The 19,534-nt window shown below is 34.0% G+C and overlaps 1 protein-coding gene across 1 annotated transcript in view; it reads right to left on the bottom strand.

Annotated features, from left to right (window-relative positions):
* Window positions 1–19,534, bottom strand: part of RYR3 (ryanodine receptor 3) — a 224,193-nt gene that overhangs the window by 61,839 nt on the left and 142,820 nt on the right. The window contains exons 50-63 of the mRNA XM_027879319.1: window positions 19,154–19,244; window positions 17,647–17,787; window positions 15,922–16,085; window positions 14,912–14,990; window positions 12,946–13,035; window positions 11,364–11,513; window positions 9,712–9,774; window positions 9,186–9,261; window positions 8,910–9,033; window positions 4,443–4,558; window positions 4,124–4,191; window positions 3,427–3,548; window positions 1,301–1,350; window positions 985–1,045 (exon numbers count right to left, since the gene is read on the bottom strand). Of these exons, the coding sequence (XP_027735120.1) occupies window positions 985–1,045; window positions 1,301–1,350; window positions 3,427–3,548; window positions 4,124–4,191; window positions 4,443–4,558; window positions 8,910–9,033; window positions 9,186–9,261; window positions 9,712–9,774; window positions 11,364–11,513; window positions 12,946–13,035; window positions 14,912–14,990; window positions 15,922–16,085; window positions 17,647–17,787; window positions 19,154–19,244 (1,395 nt within the window). The remainder of the gene's footprint in view (window positions 1–984; window positions 1,046–1,300; window positions 1,351–3,426; window positions 3,549–4,123; window positions 4,192–4,442; window positions 4,559–8,909; window positions 9,034–9,185; window positions 9,262–9,711; window positions 9,775–11,363; window positions 11,514–12,945; window positions 13,036–14,911; window positions 14,991–15,921; window positions 16,086–17,646; window positions 17,788–19,153; window positions 19,245–19,534) is intronic.

The following is a 19,534-nucleotide window of genomic DNA, read 5'->3' as shown; positions in this document are numbered from 1 at the left end:
GCATTGAAGTTCAGCAGTTGTATACAGCTGTATGTTAGTTACACGTTATCAGTCTTTGAAGATATACACACAATATCAATGACCTTTACATTATGAACAGGAAAGGGAATTTCTATTTGAGTAGCAGTATAAGCAACAATTAGCTTTGGCTACTTAATACAAAATAATAACAACAAAGACCTTGATTCAATAGTCTTGCCTTTCTAGTTTTTGTGATCTGCTTTCAAACAAGATAATGCCTTCTCAGTAAATATCATAAGTGGTGAGAAAGCTCCTCCATAAAATATGGTCAAACCCCCCCAACTCTTAATCCCTACACTTTTAGGGGAGCCACAGTAACTAGGTATGCAAGTCAAGATACTTCAAAGCACCCTAAATCTAGAAAATGCAGCCGCAATACCAGCATCACTGTCCCATTCCTTAATTTTTTTGCACTCTTCTCCAACTCCTTAATGAAGTTCCAGTGTTGTTATTCAAAAAAGTTCATTGTTGGGCTGCTATGTAATGCAATCAGGCCAGAAATCAACTCAAATTAGAAAACTATTCTGGCTTCTGTTTTAATCTACATAATCATTTCAATGATAATCAGTAAAAGCTAGCAGATATAACTACACCTATATATCAATACACTCTACATACTTCCAATGACAAATTTCCCCCTATGCAATGTTTCAATATCTGCAGGTATCAATACTTGCAGTTCCAAAGTTTGTGTTATTTATATCTCCCAATAAAGTCTTCAAGTGTCCTTGGAAATAGTGACAAGTGTTTTCAATGTTTTAATGACAGGCATTGAACGGAAAAATATAAATGTAACACTTCAGACAAAGTCAGTTAATATGAAGGACAACATCTGAATGAATGATGCTGCTAATATAACTTATTACAAAAAATAATAAAAAAATACAGAAACGACCCATCTGCTTCTGAAAAGCTCTACAACGCCTTTGTAGTTTGTAGTTGGTACAAATGTTGCAAACTTACCGTGTGTCAAGAGACTGAGCTAGGATGTGCAGGCAGTTCACCATTGTAGCAGAATCACTACCTGGTTAGAGAGAGATACTATGAGAACACAATACTAGAACCTGACACTTCTTGCTGCTTCGACAGTTTACATATTCTATTAAGTGTTAGCTTAATAGCAGAGCCATGTTCAATGCAGCCACTAACTGCACTAGAAGTTTATGCACCATATTATAGAATTTTGCCAATATTTGTGAAAAGTTTCAGGTAAGTTAGAAACAATGGTTATACATTCTTCATATTTTGAACTTTATCAAGATCTTTCTTAACAACTTACCAAAAAGTGAGATCCTATGTCTAACAAGAGCAGCTAGCTTGCAGAACAGGCTAAAGTAGAAAAAAACCAGAAAGAGTAAGGGAAGACAAGACAAAGGTTAAAGATTTATTTAGAATATGAGGCAGAGTATTAGGAATGTGAAAAAGAAATCACAATAGGAAAATCCTGGAAAGCGTATTTTGAATGATACATGATGATAACAGTCAACTGCATTAAGCAGAGTAACATTTTGAATCTTCTGAGGTCTCTCATTTTCTAAGTTTCACTACTTCAGAGACGACTTGAAATGTGAAACTTTTGTTTGCTTACAATGGTTTCCAACGATTGCGTACTATATAGCTGAGTCATTCTTTACAGCTAATATTTCTGAATAAGAATTTTTTTTTGCAAGAATAAGAAAAAATGAGAAATATTTTAGTGTTTTACTAGGCATTCTGCAGGAAATGAATGTTAAAAATCTTCATACTATTTAAAATTTGTGAAGATATTCTTTGTAAATAAAGAAATGAATCTGTGTTTACCCTCTGATGATGATAAGATGAATCTGGAAATATATAAAGACTAGAAGAGTTTCTGGCAAGTATATCAGAAACTTGCATATCTAGCCTATCTGCCAAAATAATAGGATAATTAAGCAAATAAATCAGCAGGTCTCTAAAGATTAAAGGGGCTACTTCAACAAAAACAGCTGGGCAGATTTGTATATCATTTGTGGTATACTTTACAAATGGAATCAGGACATAACAAAATGAAGCATATACCTTAGGAATTGGTATGGTCTCTTACTAACCACAGATTGTTACTGTTATCTTCACAATAGTAAGGAAATACTATACTTCCTATAAGATGAAAATAGCAGATAGTCACTTTTCTCAATGAAGAATGCACAAAGAATTGTAAGATATTTCTGAAATTATATTAGCAGATATGTATGCTAGACATCTAACTTCTTCATGTGCCTTGGTAAAGTGACTTTGTATCACCCTAGTATGCATCCTTCTAGCTTCATTATGCTGACCTGACTGACTTTAAGGAAGTAACAGGAACATTCTGAGAGGAAGCCTGAAACTTAAAGAAAATTAAATGCCTCTTCCATCCTCCTGACCCTGAGCTGAGTGTCCCAGCTCCTGGAGGACTGTCATGCACATTTGTATGTAATATATCTGAGAGCTCAGTAAACATAATCTTAGGGACTTAACACTCACTCTTACAGGCAACCCTTACACAGAAGATAGAAACAACAGGGTAATATTAATTTAGAGAAATGCAAAAATATGTTGAAAGATAAACTGAAGACTGAAATCTGGGAAGGTGAGAGCTAGGCCTGATCTTATGTAACAACACGTAAGTAACCTTTACTTTCAAATTCGATATCTACTTTCCATTGGAAAAAAATAGTTAACCCTGGTCAACACAGTGAAGGAAAGTAAAAGAAATCTGAGAACCTACAGGTAAAGTAAGAAAGTGTGAAAGTAAAACAGTTTTAAATATTACGTTGTAAAATTTCCCAAAGAAAATAACTGGCAGCCCACCTTAAGTGGAAGTAAAAATCCAGCAATGAAAATGCTAAGCTACAGTTACAGTTAAAGCCCAACTAAATATTAATTTTTAAATCTTAGTTGCAGAAAAACTAAATTCATATTTTTGTATAGGAAACACATTATAAATTAAAATGCAAATATCTCTTTTTAATTGAGTTCTCTAAAATAACTTTGCATCAAATGGCTGACTCAAACCAAATTGGAAGCACTACAGACATTTAAAAATTCTTAAATTCCAGCAATATTTATGCAGGGGTAGAAGTAATTTTGTAGAGAATCTCTAATTCCCTCTAGAAAGTTGCATCATGGTATTTTTAACATTTTTTTTTAATATATATAAAAATTTAAATAAATGTGAGATCATTTAAATGACCCAACAGTGGAAAAAGCTTCAACCAGAAACTGCCACCACCAAAAAAACACAATGACTTTTATTTACTCACTGCTATGTTGATATAGAATAAAATATTCAGTTTCCACCTGAAGAAACTGAGCTTTTGAACTATCTTTCTCTTTAATCTAAGAAAAGTCCTTTAGGTTATCTATATAAAACCCGCCTGTGTTGCTTCTTAATCTTCTTCTTACCTTGCTACCATTTCCTTTTCCTTATTTGATGCATATCCACTGCTGCTGAGGGTTTTTGATGGAGAAGACAGGAAGTAGAGGCAGTGGTTTGTAAAGTACTGATCAACTAATGGTAAAAGGACCTAAGAAATACAAACATAAAATGTATTGTTTTACAAAGCTCAGTGGTAAATACAGCAGCAATTCTCTGATTGGTTAAAATTTATTCAAAGAATTCTAATTCTGTAACAGTTGTATTTTCTCATTTCAGACACAAAATCATATAAATTAAAAACCTCAAGTCTTACAATTTTATTAAAAGTTACATAAATAATAAACAGCTATACAAAGATATCCGTTTTGGATCTAATATTGCATTGGAATATTTTTTCCTGATATTTAGATGATGTTATGCACATCAGTGATACCTTGCAGTAAAAAAAATTCAGAAATAATTTATATATTCAGGGAGAGTATTTAATTTCATATAAAAATAAACTGCCTTTTAATTTCTATGTTTCTTCTCATACACAAGCAGATATATTGAAGTATTTTTAAATATTTGAATCCAGCAAATATACTGAAATTTTTTGAAGGTATTCCAAAAAAATGGAAAATACATATTACTATTATGTGAAAAGTAGTCTAACATTACAAATTTCCATATTCTGTATAATGGAACGTATATTAACATTACTTGAAATACTAAATCACTCACTTTAGCAAAGAATTTTATTTCTTGGTCATGTGGAGATTTTTCAGTTTTTCCACTGGTTACAATGGCTTCTGCAAGGATACAATCAAGGCAGACACACAAATAAGAACTTGCAAACTTAGTTTTACTGAAATAAAAATAAAACAGTAGAAACTGTTTAGCTAGTTACAAATGTACAAGAATTTAATCTGCATATTAAAAGACAGGATTTCAGATTCTTAAATGCAATAAAAATAGTGTTCGCTACAAATGTAAACATATCAATCCAAATATTTAAATATCAACAATTCTAACTATTTTCAGAATAAAATATGCAGCTTACCCAAATGTGCAATAAACTCTTGAGCAGAATCAACATATTTTAAAATTTTCTTCAGAAACTTAAAGGCAAACCTCTTCTCCATGGATGAAGCATCCAAATCCATGTCATTCAGGCCCCTGTTTCAGAAATGATTAAGAGAAATAGCATTCATGATGACAGTAGTATAAATGAAAGCAGTACCATGAAGCATTCTATGTCTTATTATTTTTTATTATGGTAAATTTTTATAAGAAGGAGAAATTGACCTTCCATAGCAACTCTTAGTTATCAACTACCCAGCAAGAAATAAAAACATGAGTTGATTTTAATAAGAGGTATAATGGCTTGTGATTAAAGTATCCATAATGTATATATGCTTAGGTAAGAACTTCAGAGTGCTATCTTATTGCACAAACAAAGTCACGGTAATCTGAATCTAACAAAGTAATATATTGGTCACTCAATTTCTCCTGCTGGCACAGTAAAGTGCCAAATGTTTAGGAAGTCAGCAGCTAAACCTTTAAAATAAGTCTAACTACTACCCTTCATTTGACTATTCACTGTTAAACTTCATTTTTTCCTTGAATTTTATCAGACTGAAGTCAAAATTACTTCAACTACTAAATGAAAACCTAAATGTAAGTAAAAAACTACTATACTACAAAAGTATTTGAAAAATTTCAATAGTATACAATAATTTCTAAAGAGGCATGTATTATTTATTCTTTAAGATAAATTAATGACCTAAATCCTGACTGGTACATGCAAGATATTAAAGAGGAATAAAAACACGTGGTTGTCTGTGCCTAGATTTAAAATACTAGATTTTACTTTCTCTACAAATAAAACCTAAGTGACTGAAATTCTAAAATTCTTCAGGATCATAGAAAAATTTAGGTTGGAAGGAACCTCTGAAAATCATCTGATCCAAGTCCCATCTCAAAGCAAAGTCAAGAGATCAGGTTGCCTAGAACCTTGTCCAATTATGTACTAAGTAGCTTCAAGGATCGAAATCTTATGATGACTCTGAAGAGCCTACTATAATTTTTGACCACCCTCTCCGTGAACAAATTATGGTGAAATATTTTCATATGTATAACTGAAATTTTCCTTGTAAGAACTTGTTACTCTTGAGGAGACAATGTTTTGCCTCATTGTCTCCATAACCTTGCATTCAGTAGTTGAAGACAGCAGTAAATCCCATTGTATCTTTCCATTTTAAAATGGAAAAAAAAATCTTATCTTTCTTCAGAGTCTCTCCTGGCATGACATGCATGCCAATCCCCAAAGCATCTCAGTGGCCTCCCACGTGAGCAACTCTTTTCTCAATGGCTTCCTTAGCACTGGTGAGCCAAAAACTGGACAGCATACTCCTGATACAATCTCATGATCACAAAATGGAAGGGTAAAAAAAAAATCACCTCCATCAACCTGCAGACCTCACTTACTAATAAAGCCTAGTACACAGGCAGCCTTTGTCATCACAAGGACACATTCCTGATTTATGTTCAACTTGCACAATTCAATGCGTTCTTCTGTACAGATGCTCTCAGGCTCAGTTCCCCTATTCCTGGGGTCATTCCATCCTTGGTATAGGACTTTACATTTACCTTTGCTCATCCTCACAGGAGTTCTGGCAGCCCATTTCTCTAGCCCATCAAAATTCCTCTGACAGGTAGCCAGACTCTCCAATTCATTGCTAAGGGTTCATTCCACAAAACTGCTAATGATGCACTCTGTCTTGGCATCCAGCACAAGAACAGGGATTTTTTTTTTTTCTTTTTCCTTCAGGGCTTTTAATTTATTGTGTTTTCAAACATGTTTGCTTTTACAAGTTGTTATTTCTTTCCTCTTTGTTTCCTTGAGGTTTTCATGTACATTTGTTTAGTCTGCAACTTCTTCACAGTCTCTTCATTCCAGCATTAAAAGGACTATAAACTATACTTCAGATTTTCTGTTGATAGATGGTGTTTAACACCTGGGACATCTAATTGTCTTGCCAAGTGAAAAAGCAACTGAGTAACGTTAAGGGAAACCTCTGGTTACCCATAACGTCAACTTCATTTGCTTCTGTACATACTCTTCAAATAGTAGCAGATAGGAAGAATTGGCCTTTATCAGTTAGAGAAAATGGCTGGGCTAAAGCCGATGCAGAGACTACAGAGGGGTAGTGTACTGAACAGTGTGTCAGAAGTAGGGAAGAAGGGAGGAACTGGTAGTTTGTGGTACTGAGGCAAAAGCAAGAAAGGAACAAGAAAGCAGGAAGATGCTGGACTTGTCGTAGTATGGAAAAAAATGATCACTTGTACTAAGATATCTTAGCAGTGGTGTGGGACTCAATTAGGGATAACAAATGAAGATTAGACTAACAGTTGTAAAAAGTTATTAGATTAATCCAAGGAAAAGAAGTCATTCTGTGGGAGAAGGCTGATGCAGCAGAAATTTTCACAACAAAAGTATAATAAAATGGATGTTCTTGACCATGCCAGAATACAGTCAAGAGGAAAGGAACAGTTACAGTCTGGGGATACAGAATCAGAGAACTAAGGAATCCCTTCTGAAACTGTTTCAAACATAGATTTAAAAGGACTCTAATCTCCCATCTTACAGTTTCATTTGAAAAAAAAAAATCCATTTCAAGAGTTCTGGTTTAAATACTTTTATGAACTCCTACTAATTTCTATATCACCTGTGTAATCAAATTATTTGGCATGTATTAATAGCTCTGTATGGTTGAGAAGCATCTACTGCTGCCTCACTGTCCCTAAGCAGACTAAGTTTTTATCTGTATTTTCAGTGAGATCACTGTACATATTCTCCTTTTGAGTTTATAAGAAGTCACAACTCCTAAGAGATTATATGTACTTTCTTCAATATTGAAAGACATTGGTGGGTTTGTGAAATAACAAAAGCAGCAGCAAAGGAACTTACAGAGATTTAAAGATGCTTAACAAAATACCACGTTGTTTCTAATGTGTACTTAAGGTCTGAGAGGTTTATCTGTATATCATAAACAAACAAAATGCTTCAAAAGTGTTCTCAACAAAGAAAGAAGAGAAAAAAAAAATGACAAAAACACCAGAGACAGATGGTATATGTAAGGTACACATGCTGTTCCACCTATACATTTCCAATTATAAACAATTTCTCTTGTATTGCTTAGTCCAATGTTTCTAAGAATGACATTCTGGAAATGTGATGACTGCAATGAGTACTTCAAAAGATTTTGTATATATGTATATATGCACATATTCATCTAAAGGAAACACTGAGAAGAGAATAATTTTGGTTCATCCTTACACAGACAATTGCTGCAAACTCTTTGCCCACACCAACAGAGAGATTGAATATGCTTTTTCAAGTTGACTTGTCCCGTGAGTTAACACTGAAAACATTGCTCTCCTGACACAAACAGATACAGCTGCAAAATCTGAGCAATTCCATCAATGTTTTAAAAGATCATTCATTTTCAGGAACTAATCTTATTCGATGGCTCTAAAGCAATTATGGAGAATATAAAACTATTAGGTGGCATACCTACATTTTGAATTCAAGCTGGAAGCCTACATATGTGGCAAGAGGGAATTGTTCTCTGTAGTAATGCAGAAGTGTATATTTAGAAGTGCTTTCTCATATCTTTAGAAATATAATTAATTGTTGAAGTCAACAAAGTTACCTTTTGCAGGTCCTAATAATTGATTTGTATAAATTTCTGAGTATACTTTCAATAGGGATGCAGACTTGAAAAGTAGAAATAAATGAAAATATGAAATGAAGAACATGTACAGAAAAATTTGTTCATGAATACAGTTTAGTTTACAAAAATGTCAGCAAAATTGTGATTTCCTGTGTGCTTAGGTTGTTCCACATACAATAAAAGATGATAGTTATGGTCTAATAATTCACAATTCCATCATATACAGCCAAAAAACACAGTCTAAGAAGTCATTTTAATTTCACTGACAGTGTAATGCCCCATAGGCCAGCTTACTTTGAGACACAGCAATTTAAGTTAGAGTACAACTAATGATGTCTATGCTTTTGCTTGAACAGAAGTAAAGATTAAATGCCCACAAAATAGCCATTTTGTTTTATGAATGCACAGAACTCAAACAAGTATTTTTTCAAAAACTGGATTAAAAACCAGTTTTACATAGATGTGTTTCAGTATCAGACCTCATATTTATTTTCCTATGATCCTTACTGACACTCCTGGCTGCCAATTTAGATGCTTAAATTCTCTGCTTTTTTAATTACATTACTGTTGCATTTTGTGTTTACTATGATCACATACTTAATAAAAGTAATACCTGTCTATATTATTTCAGAATGGTCTTTCTGAACTTAAAAATAACAAAGACCATGATTTATAGAAGATATACCAAATGGTAATTATGTTAAAAACTACCACACTGCAGTGAGATAAAAACATCATGCTGTTTTGTGCACTGAATGTAAATAAGCATACCAAAAAAATGTGCAACTTACCGAGATATGATTATACCATTGACTTGAAGGAACTTAAACAGCTCTTGTGCCTTTTCACGGTCTCGTGATTTCTCCTTGGCTGTCAGTGTATCATAAGGTACCAATAAAGGATGACTACCTCCACCTTTAGTAAGTTGAAAAGCTGTTAGTTTTTCTATTCTAAGATTTATTTAAATTCATGTACAAAAGGAACTATTCAGNTTTTTTTTTTTTTTTTTTTTTTTTTTTTTTTTTTTTTTTTTTTTTTTTAATGAAGTTCACAGGATTCTGGCTTACCTTTGCTTTCCAACTCCATTTTCTTCTTTTTGGCCCATATATTATGGTAGTTTTCTGCCATTACCTCAACCATTCCCTACGTTACCACCAGAAAAAAACAAGATGGAAAATGAGAAGATGACAATTACAAATTCTGTAATTCTACATGACTTCCCTCTCTTGGGTAAAGTCTACACTCTTGTGGTAAAGAAATATCACAGTTAATATCAGGTCTATGTTCAGGTTTTCTTTGAAGTCAGCACAAGCACAGGATACACATATATCATGTACTATTATCAGCTCCTTCCCTAGCTTCATAACTTTTTCTGGGAACTCAGAAAGCACCAATGCCATGAACAGCAGAATTTTTGTGTGTTTCATTTTTGCAGTATGTAAATAGTATGTCATACACCTTTCTACAACAGCATATCACAACCACAGTCACAAATACAGTCATAAAGCCTAACAAAATTCAGCTCATTAATAATAATAAAACTAAATCTATTAATTCTCCTCAGCACAAAATATGCAAAACACAAATACAAACCTGAAGCTCCCTAGAAAGTGCCACATTAGAGAGATCAAGTGGTGCCGGGATATACCCATTTCCCTGAAGGGAAATAAAAAGATAATTATTTTCAGACAAAAGTATTTCAGATAAAAGAATTAAGTATTCAACTACAATATCTCTTTTGTTGATCTGATTAGAGTAACATCATTCATAATTTTAAACTTCCTTGTAGAAACTGTGGGCAGCTATTGTTTTGCAATGTCCTGAAGATACACAGGATGATTAAGAGAGTACATCTGCTGGTGGGGAAGTAGGAAAGTTGCAAAGAACTATGTTTTTAGCCTAAGAGAGGAGACCAATCATGAGGCATACAAGATGTGCCTTCAAAACATGACAGAATAATGTGGGAACAGCCTGGAGGAACCCTATACTAAAGACAAGACAACATAACAAAAGGATAAAATAGGTTATTGTCTTGAGGAATTTACAGACTAAGAAAAAGGAGGAGCATCATATATTTACAGTCTTCAGCTCTTAAAATGATAAAGCTCTGTGCAACAAATCTATTTGATACATGTTAAATGTGAATGGTTACATATAAGTCAGTGATTTCAAATGTCTACTGAAACTAAACATGTGCTGAAATCCTCTACTCAATCATGTCTTCATCATGCATCTTCCTGGGCAGCAATGCCCAACTGCAAAACAAGTTCAAATGGCTGGAAGCAGAGATGCCAGAAACAGCAGGATTCTCTGTTAAGGTAGTGAAGTTTGCTGAAGAGCTAAGAAATGCTGCAGTATTGTAACAGAGTGCTCAGGGGCCACTTTTGGTCAGCAAAAACCGGTCCTGGGGAATGAACCCAGCACAGGCTTAAGGTGCCAGATACTGATACTCACAGGATCAGTGCTGGTGCAAGTGTACATGGGGAGTTACCTCGTGACACATCTTTGCACACTCCTCACCGGACTGCTTATGGCAGTAGGACTGTGCCCAATGCATTACTTACTAACTCTCACTATATTAAAGTAAAAATGTGTGTTTAATTCAACTCAAGGGGTACAGTAACAATTCCCAAACACTTGTCATAGTTTTAAACAGCTTTCTGCATCCAAGACACAGACATATTGACCAACAGTCTTGACGTGTGATTACAAAAATCTACAAATGAAAAAAAAATCTATTCTCACATCAGAATGCTAGGTAATATATAATAACTTGAAAATATTACCTATAGATTAAAAACAAAAAGGTGTCAAATGTGAAATCTCATTTGTCAATCATAATTAGAATCTTGAAAAGAGTCCATTTTAGGCTCCCCTGTCTGATCAAAAAAAGAAAATGCTAGATTTGGTAATTAAAAAATGAAAAACTTTAAATACTCTGTTACGTATTCATTGAATGACTACATTAAAACTCTCTTCAGTTCTTTTTAGAAAATGAAAAGCAATGGCTCCCTGATATGGTCTCTGATAGCTTTACTATCTTAGAAGTTGCTGCCTTTTTGGAATCCACTCTTCAGTGTTATTTCACAGTGTTTATTGTAGCAACATGACTTTCAGTCTCAGAGCTCTAACATTAAAAGTTTCTTTTCAATAAAAGCATATAAAACTGACATAATTGTGTAAAATTTCATGGCAAATTAGTGAACAGGCCTTTTGCTTTATAAATTTAAGCAATTCTACGTTACCTGACTAGACTGAGATATGCTGCGAAGTTTTTCATTTTCACGCTGAGGTATTATTGTTTCTCCTCCTTCTTTGGTCCTTTCCAGGCTCCATCCCAAGGCCAGCATGGTTTTCAATGATTCTCTGGCAGGCCAACGATAAATTTCCTTTTCCTTTGATGAAAAAATGCAAAATCTCTCTGTATTTAGTAAGTAGTGAAAACTCAATAAAAATATCCTGTCCTTCTGTATAAATTGTCACATACCACAAAAGTATATAAAATTTGTATATTATACGAGAACACAATATAATTTTTTTTTGGTTAGATAGATGGTTTGAAATACCTTTTTTTTTTATTCAGTTCTTAGTGGCATTTATTCCTGGGATATGTGTTAGAAACTAATAGCACTGCAAGGAGCTCTGGAGCAATAATGTTGATTAGATCTGGAAACTTATTCATTGATTCCTCTAGCACAAAATAATAAAAATTAATGGTACTAAAAGTGCTATGAACTTATTTAAGCAAGTATGTACATTTGAATACATCAGCACTCAAGGTCTTTTTTTAGTCTTTCTATATGTATATGCATTCACAGATACAGAACATTACTGAAGTATATACCTCTTCATATAAACACAGATATCAATAACAAATTAGGGAACAGCCTGTACTCCAATACCCCTTTGAAAAGTAAAAGTGTTAGAAAAATTCCGAAAAGTTGTGGCAAAGAAAATTCAGAGTATGCCACATTAAGACTTTTCAAATGAATTTTAATAAAAGTATTTCAATTTGTGCTGTAAATTAGAATTTTCCTGACAGTTATTTAACATGACAGCTTTTATGGATAGACCTGAATTTTAGGTCCAAAAAAGTCCTCATTTGCGACAATTTAGAAAATTCTCTTCGAACTGCTTAAATAACAACTTAACCAACAATGCTTTGGCTGCTTTCCAAAGATTCAAAAGCAATTTACAAACCTTAGGAAACTAAACCTTTTGAATCCCTCTTAGTTTTTGTCATCTTCATTTTCTGAACAGGAAAAATGTGGTAAAGAGGGACAAATTAAATTGATTTATTTTTGTCTCCCAGTGAATCATTGCAAAAATAAGTAACAGAATTCAAATTCAGTTCACTGTTCCGTCAAGTAGAAGACATTCATGCCTAGTCAAGAAATTCAAATAAAAATGCATTCAAAAAAATTTAAATGTTTTTCTGCATTTTCAACTGAATCATCTCCTATGCATTCCTTATATTTTTCTACCATCTTTCTTGAAGACAAAATTGCCTTCAGATATGTTAAATTACACTTTCATCTAAAACCCAGGAGTCGCTGCCAGTCATTCCTCATCCATGGAAGCCTGAAAAAACCATGCTACTCATATATTGAATATAAATTGGCCCAGGTCTATGAAGAAACAATGAATATTATGCCTAATATAAGCAAATTATATAAGATTCAATGTAAGATTAACTAAACAATCATTTCAGCATATAGATGCACCTATTTGTCATTCTTCCTTTTATATCATATAATTGAAATACATTTTCAAAAGCAAACAAATCAATCTACTTAATGTTGATGTAGTTGAAATTTCCTCTATTACCTTTTCAGCTAAAGTTTTGAAAGGTCTTATTAAAGGGTGAGTCTTCATATTTTCATCCAGTGAAACACCATATTTCCATCCACTATTTGTCTGGAAAAAAACCCCAAACAAACAAAAAAACCACTGTAACAAGTTGAGAACAACATAGATGAGTGACAGCAAATTAGCCAGCTTACTCTGTCATCTCAAACTGCTAATCTACTCTCATAGCTGCTCAGTGCCACAAAAAATCATGCAACCATATGCGGATACACAGGAACAAATCATGCCCTGGACAGAATAGATGCCCCCTGTGAGTAGTAGGTCTTATGACACCAGTTCTGAGCCTAATATACATTGGCTCCTTTCAAGTGGACTCATGCATTGAGAAAGTACTGACTGAAGCAAAAAAGATTGCCTCAGTTCTCTGGGAGGCTAAAGTGAAAAACACAGAGAAGAATATGTAACATTAACAGATCAAGCACTAAAGAACATAACTGTAATGAATTCTTTACCTCAAACAATATTAACTGACATTTATGGTTTGAAATGAATCTGTGTATATTTACATAGCCATATATATGTGTAATTTTCTCTACAAATTTGCATACATAGCCCCCAAATGACAGAATTGTTGTTTTATGTAACTGTTCCATAAAATTGTAATTCATTTGTTATTGTTATGATATATTATTTAAGAATTTATTGTCTTATCTTAGAGGTGTGTAGAAGTAATGAAACAGAAACACAACACAGTGACAGAGCACTTGGGAAACTATAGATAAAATTAATACATAACAGCCTTCTTCAAGATAATAAGAAAGAAAAGCTATAACTACTTTTTCTGAAATAAAAAATGACATTAGACTGTACTTTCTTAGGTCATGGAGTTCCTGCAGTGAAATTCAATCTCAGCCTCCTAGGCAAAACCCACCATTACCGGGTAAAATGAAGCCAAGAACTATACATTCTTACTTAAAAAAAAAAAAAAAATCACACACACAAAACCCAACACCAAAACCCAAACCAAAAAACAAAACAAATCCCCAAAATCCCCAAACCAAACCAAATGCCCTTTTTGCAGTCATCTCAAATCTGGGAGTTTGGATTGACAGGAGGCTGAACATGAGCCAGCAGTGTGCCCAGGTGGCCAAGAAGGCCAATGGCATCCTGGCCTGCATCAGGAACATTATGACCAGCAGGATGAGGGAAGTGATTCTTCCCCTGTACTCAGTGCTGGTGAGGCCACACCTTGAGTATTGTGTTCAGCTCTGGGCCCCTCAGTTCAGGAAGGACATTGAGGTGCTGGAGCAGGTCCAGAGAAGAGCAACCAGGCTGGTGAAGGGACTTGAGCACGAGTCCTATGAGGAGAGGCTGAGGGAGCTGGGGTTGTTTAGTCTGGAGAACAGAAGGCTCAGGGGAGACCTCATCACTATCTACAACTCCCTGAAAGGAGGTTGTAGCCAGGTGGGGATCGGTCTCTTCCCCCAGGCAACCAGCAGTAGGACAAGAGGGCATGGTCCTAAGCTCTGACAGGGAAAGTTTAGTTTGGATATTAGGAAAAAAGTTTTTACAGAGAGGGTAATCTGTAAAGACATTGGAATGGGCTGCCCAGGGAGGTGGTGGATTCACCATCCCTGGAGGTTTTTAAGACAAGGCTGGATGGGGCACTTAGTGCCATGGTCTAGTAACCACAGTGGTGTTGGATCAAGGGTTGGACTGGATGATCTCGGAGTTCTTTTCCAATCCACTTGATTTGATGATTCTGTGAAGTTTGTCCCAATAGATTCTTTGGGAAAGTGAAAAATTCCAATGCATTCTCTTGAGCAAAAAGTTTCTTCCTCTATCCCTAAATAAATATGTAGACATTCATAGACTCTAAGCAAGGACCTATCAGTTATACTGTCCAGTTTTATTTTCAATATTCATCCCAGGTATTATGTACTAGTGCTTTTATGATAGTTGCCAGTCTTCAAATAATTCCTACCTTATCAAAGGCCCATTTATCATGGGAATGTTCAGCATACTTGCTTACAATATACTCCAACTTTTCAGGAAGTACAAGGCTGTAAACGAAGAGGAGCATGGTCATTCAATCATAACTTGCAGCAGTCTGACTTATGAAAACAGTGTCTGTCACTAATCAAAACACTTCACCTCCAGGTGATGGGAGACATTTGGCTTTGCAATTCTCTTTTCTTAGAAAAAATGTCACAAAAAAGGCAGAGCTATAATGGCATTTACAGAGAATCTTCAAATACATAACAGTTGCACTTATTAGCAATAAGAAACAAGAAATGAAAACCTGCTTCACCATAATCTACTGGTAATTTTGTTGCTAATTCTTTATACAGAATAATATTAACATGGTTGTTACACATTGCATATCAATGGAAGAGTAAGACTAATAGCAAGACTCAGTCAGTGATCCTCATTTCTTGAATATAAAAGTATTAGAAATCTGTACTTTAAAAGCACAAGATTACTAGGAAGGCCAAATCTCTATTAAATCATCCTACACTATCCACTTATTTTGTCATACAGGTTTCTACAGATCAACTCTCAAAATAAGGTGAAGATTTTACAAAAATTTGGCAATAAGCCAACTGAATCCAGATTTTGATGATCTTGTACCATTTGCCATAAACACACTCTAAACAGTGATGGTGCCAAATGTATATATCCCAAGCATTTGAACTGTTAGACAATAGGGTACATAATAAATATATAGAATTTACTATGTACTGTGCAGATATAACATGGAAATGTTTAACATATGTGCAGTGCTGAGATGAATACATTTCACATAAACAGGATATGTTGCAGTGAAGTATTTGATAGGAGGAAGCAATAATCCCTACACTTCTTCTGAGAGGTCCTAATATTAACAGTCAATCAGTCACTAGCCAACTCTTCTGACAGATGAGAAAAAATGTTAATAAGGAATAGTATAAAAATATTCAAGGAAAGGAAATCACTATGATTTATATGACTCACTTTGATGTGCTGACAGGCTTGGGATCAAAATTTCCTTCTGGATCCATTGAAGTCTGCTTCTCCAAAGTTGACATAATTCGTGTATCTAAATAATCAGGGGGCAAAGCACCAGCTATAGCACTTAGACAGGGCAAAGCCATTCGAAAGAGCTCTGGATCATACTTCTGCAGGAGAGATAGGAACTGGTTGGAAAATCCAATAGAAAAACATGCAAAATGTTAGTGAAAACCAAGCAGCCATATGCACAAATATTAGAAGATGCAAACATACAGTAAAGCACATTTAAAATTTAAGCATAGAGCAAAGTTATTGCTGCATGACATCTATTTTTTCATTATACCAACATTACATATTTTTAAGACTACAGAAATTACACAAGAGCATGCTGACACTGTGTAAGTATATATAATATGAGTATGACTCAAGCTTCCTTTAGGCCACCAAGGCCTACATGGGAGGGATCAAGGGTTGTTCACCTTGTTACAGAGTATGATCATCTATAAAATAATGCCTTAGTTCTAAAATTAATACTTTCTACATTAACTGCAGAAGCCACGTCACTCTCTTTCCCCTCAAACTATTTCAGTTTAAAACATACTCATTAAAGGAAATTGTGTTTTACTGTAGCAAAGTCAGTTCATTTTTTCTAGTAATCTTAGTACAAAACACAACAGTGGAGAACACCGTGGCTCAACATATCACAGATTTACACAACTCTTCTTTCACTGGGCTAATAACCATTTGCAGAAAAGTGAAAATGCTATTATAATGAGCCACCAATATTGGCAGAAACATATCTTCATTTATATGTTAAAAGTTAAGATGTACTAATTGGAAATGTTTCATTGTGTCAGGTCTTTTTGATACTCCTTGCACTTGGGAAAGCAGTAAGAGAGAGGTAACTGTTGCTAAAATCAAACACAAAGCTTAAAAAGCCATTTCAGAATAATGCAGAGATCATTTTCATTTCTGTATTATAAATCAGAATGCCTAGAGGAGAAATCATCTAAATCTGTTGCTTAGAATGGGAACATTAGTGCGATGCAATGAAAAAGATTTGTTATTTGTCCCATAGTGAGATCTTGATTTTTGAGCCCAATCAAGCACAAAAAGTATTTACTCAGTAGAGCATTTCTCCCACCAAAAATACAACTTTTTCTTCCTCAGAGAAAACTGAGTAAGTTAAAAAATCCCAAGATCACACTTTCGCACATGAAAATATAAAAATGTTTATTTCAGAGAATGTTGCATCATATCTTCTAGGTTAGGCATTAGTCAAAAAGCTAAAATAATATATGTTTGAAAACAGACAGTGTAAATTTACTGTGCATATACCAACAATTTGATAAGCACATACATATATGTATTAAAATTAATTTTATGTCAGTAAAAATTTTTTACAAATAGTTAGTAGAGTTAAGATAGGAGACAACACCAACATGTTAGGGCAGCAAGCACTAAATATCTACTTATGTATATATGTGTGTATATATATATATATATAGTGTGTATGTATTACTTCATTATTTGACACTTCATTGGTTTGGAGAGAATCTTTCAAGATTCAGCATTCAATTTTTTACTTCATTAAAAGCAGTCATTGCTGCATCTCCCATATTGGATGAAACAACTGTCAAAATAGGAACTTTCTGCTCTTGGCACAGCAAATTATCACTGTAAGGCATTTATGGTCACCTATACTGTAATGTGGATGACAGTCATTACCTTATGAGACAAGGAATCAAATATTCCCCAGAAAAGTTTTTCAGTTAAATGTAATTCTTCTTCTGCTGCAAATCCATAGCTTCCCATTCCTGAAGGCAGACAATAATATTTCCAGCACTGCTCATAGTGATTTGTCAGAAGCTAGATTTTCAAGAAATAAAAATGCATGTAAAACTTTGGTATTTAACAAAATAACAACTGTTACAAGAGTAGTATTATTTGTCTCTGCCTCTTCATTTCCAATGGCTCATAATAATGGTCCTTTTTTTTGTTTTTTGTTTTGGGAGAGCAGCAGAGTCCATATTGTGAAAGTATAAATCCTGTATTATCTCCAGCTACTGCTGTGGGATTCTTAGTGATGACAGGTAAAAGCAAAATTTCAAGACTGTCACCATTTGAGTACAGATTAGCTAACAGAATAAAAACAGAGACCATGAAGTGGGTATGAGGCAGGATATGATAAATGCTGATAAAAAGTGTTACCAATTCTAATTGATTCTACTCCTGTCATTTGTAGTTGATGGCCTCAGTATTATTCAAAACACTGCAAAAGGCACCCACAGTACATCCTTTCACCTGTGACTGTTCTTCTCTGGAAAAACTGGAGGAAAGAACTATCATACTGGCAATCTGTAATATACCAGTAAAGAGCTAGTATATTGACTATTAATATACTTTCCACCAATTTCTTTTTCAGAACTAAAAATTCCTATCCCATGGAAAATTTTAAAATTTCTTTCAGCATTTAGCGTTTTAGTTTTTACTGAGAATCTGTTTAGGAAGGGAAAATAATAATTAAAACCCCAAATCAAACACTCCTTCATCACACTTCTAAGAAAAAAATTAATGCTGATACAGAGCATGTTTGTGAATACGGCAGCTCGGATTTAGAGTGTGATAGAACTTCAATTCTTCTGTAAAATGACCTAAAAACCTTAGATCATGCTCTTTTATCCCAACAGGAAAGTGAAGCAAACCTGTCAGAAAAGTTTTAAATAAGATATATTTATCATCTCACATTTTTAATTCTCTATTTACAGAACAAGAAGATTAATAAGACTTCAGTTAAAGATTGTTCAAAAATAAGAGGTCATTTTTCTTCCTTGTAGCCCATCTCTTAGATTTCACACAGAATTCATTCCCTAACTGTGCATCCTACCAAGAGTTATTATAGTTTATATAGCAGTAGAAGAAATATTAAGATAACATCAACATTTAATTTGATATATTCAAGTACTCTTTTGCTGAGGTAGTGAGAAAGTCAACAGTTCACTCAACAAAACTGTAATGATCAACTTACTATATACTGTTTACATTAGACAAGATTTCAAAAAACCTGAAAACATTACATTAAATTTGAAAGACTTTATAAAATGCTTACATTATTTTCAATTCAGAATTAATTTCACTTTGCTTCACCCTGCCTGTTCTGTTTTTAAAAACATGATGACAACAGTTTATTTTGAAGTTTCGTGCTGAATGCATGTACAGAAAGTGAAGTATTTACCTTAAGAGGCATTTTACAGTATTCATTGAGCAGGGGTACATCAAAAACTAGCCTTCTCAACAGTTGTTGTAGCATAGAGGGGCGTAAGTGTCTGTAATTTTAAAAAAATAGACGTTATTAGTAAACATCACACAGGTCAGCAAAAATGAAATAAAAATTGAATTTACATATTGGGATACAAAACACTCATTAAAAGTATTTTGTAAAAACAATGGTAGGTGCTTAAGGAATCTCATCTGCATACAGAATGATATAGCAGAGGAAGTTGTACTACTTCTTGGGCCTCTAAAGACAAATCAACATTTCAGTTCCTAAGATTCAATTCCTCAGTCCTCAGTTCAGCTTTAGGATCAGCATTAGGAGTTGTTTTTTGTTTCGTTT

This window comes from Empidonax traillii, unplaced genomic scaffold, assembly GCF_003031625.1.
Source record: "Empidonax traillii isolate 1590-97213 ecotype Southwest subspecies unplaced genomic scaffold, ASM303162v1 scaffold53:size2875158, whole genome shotgun sequence".
NCBI lineage: Eukaryota > Metazoa > Chordata > Aves > Passeriformes > Tyrannidae > Empidonax > Empidonax traillii.
This window is presented reverse-complemented; position numbering and strand designations above follow the sequence as displayed.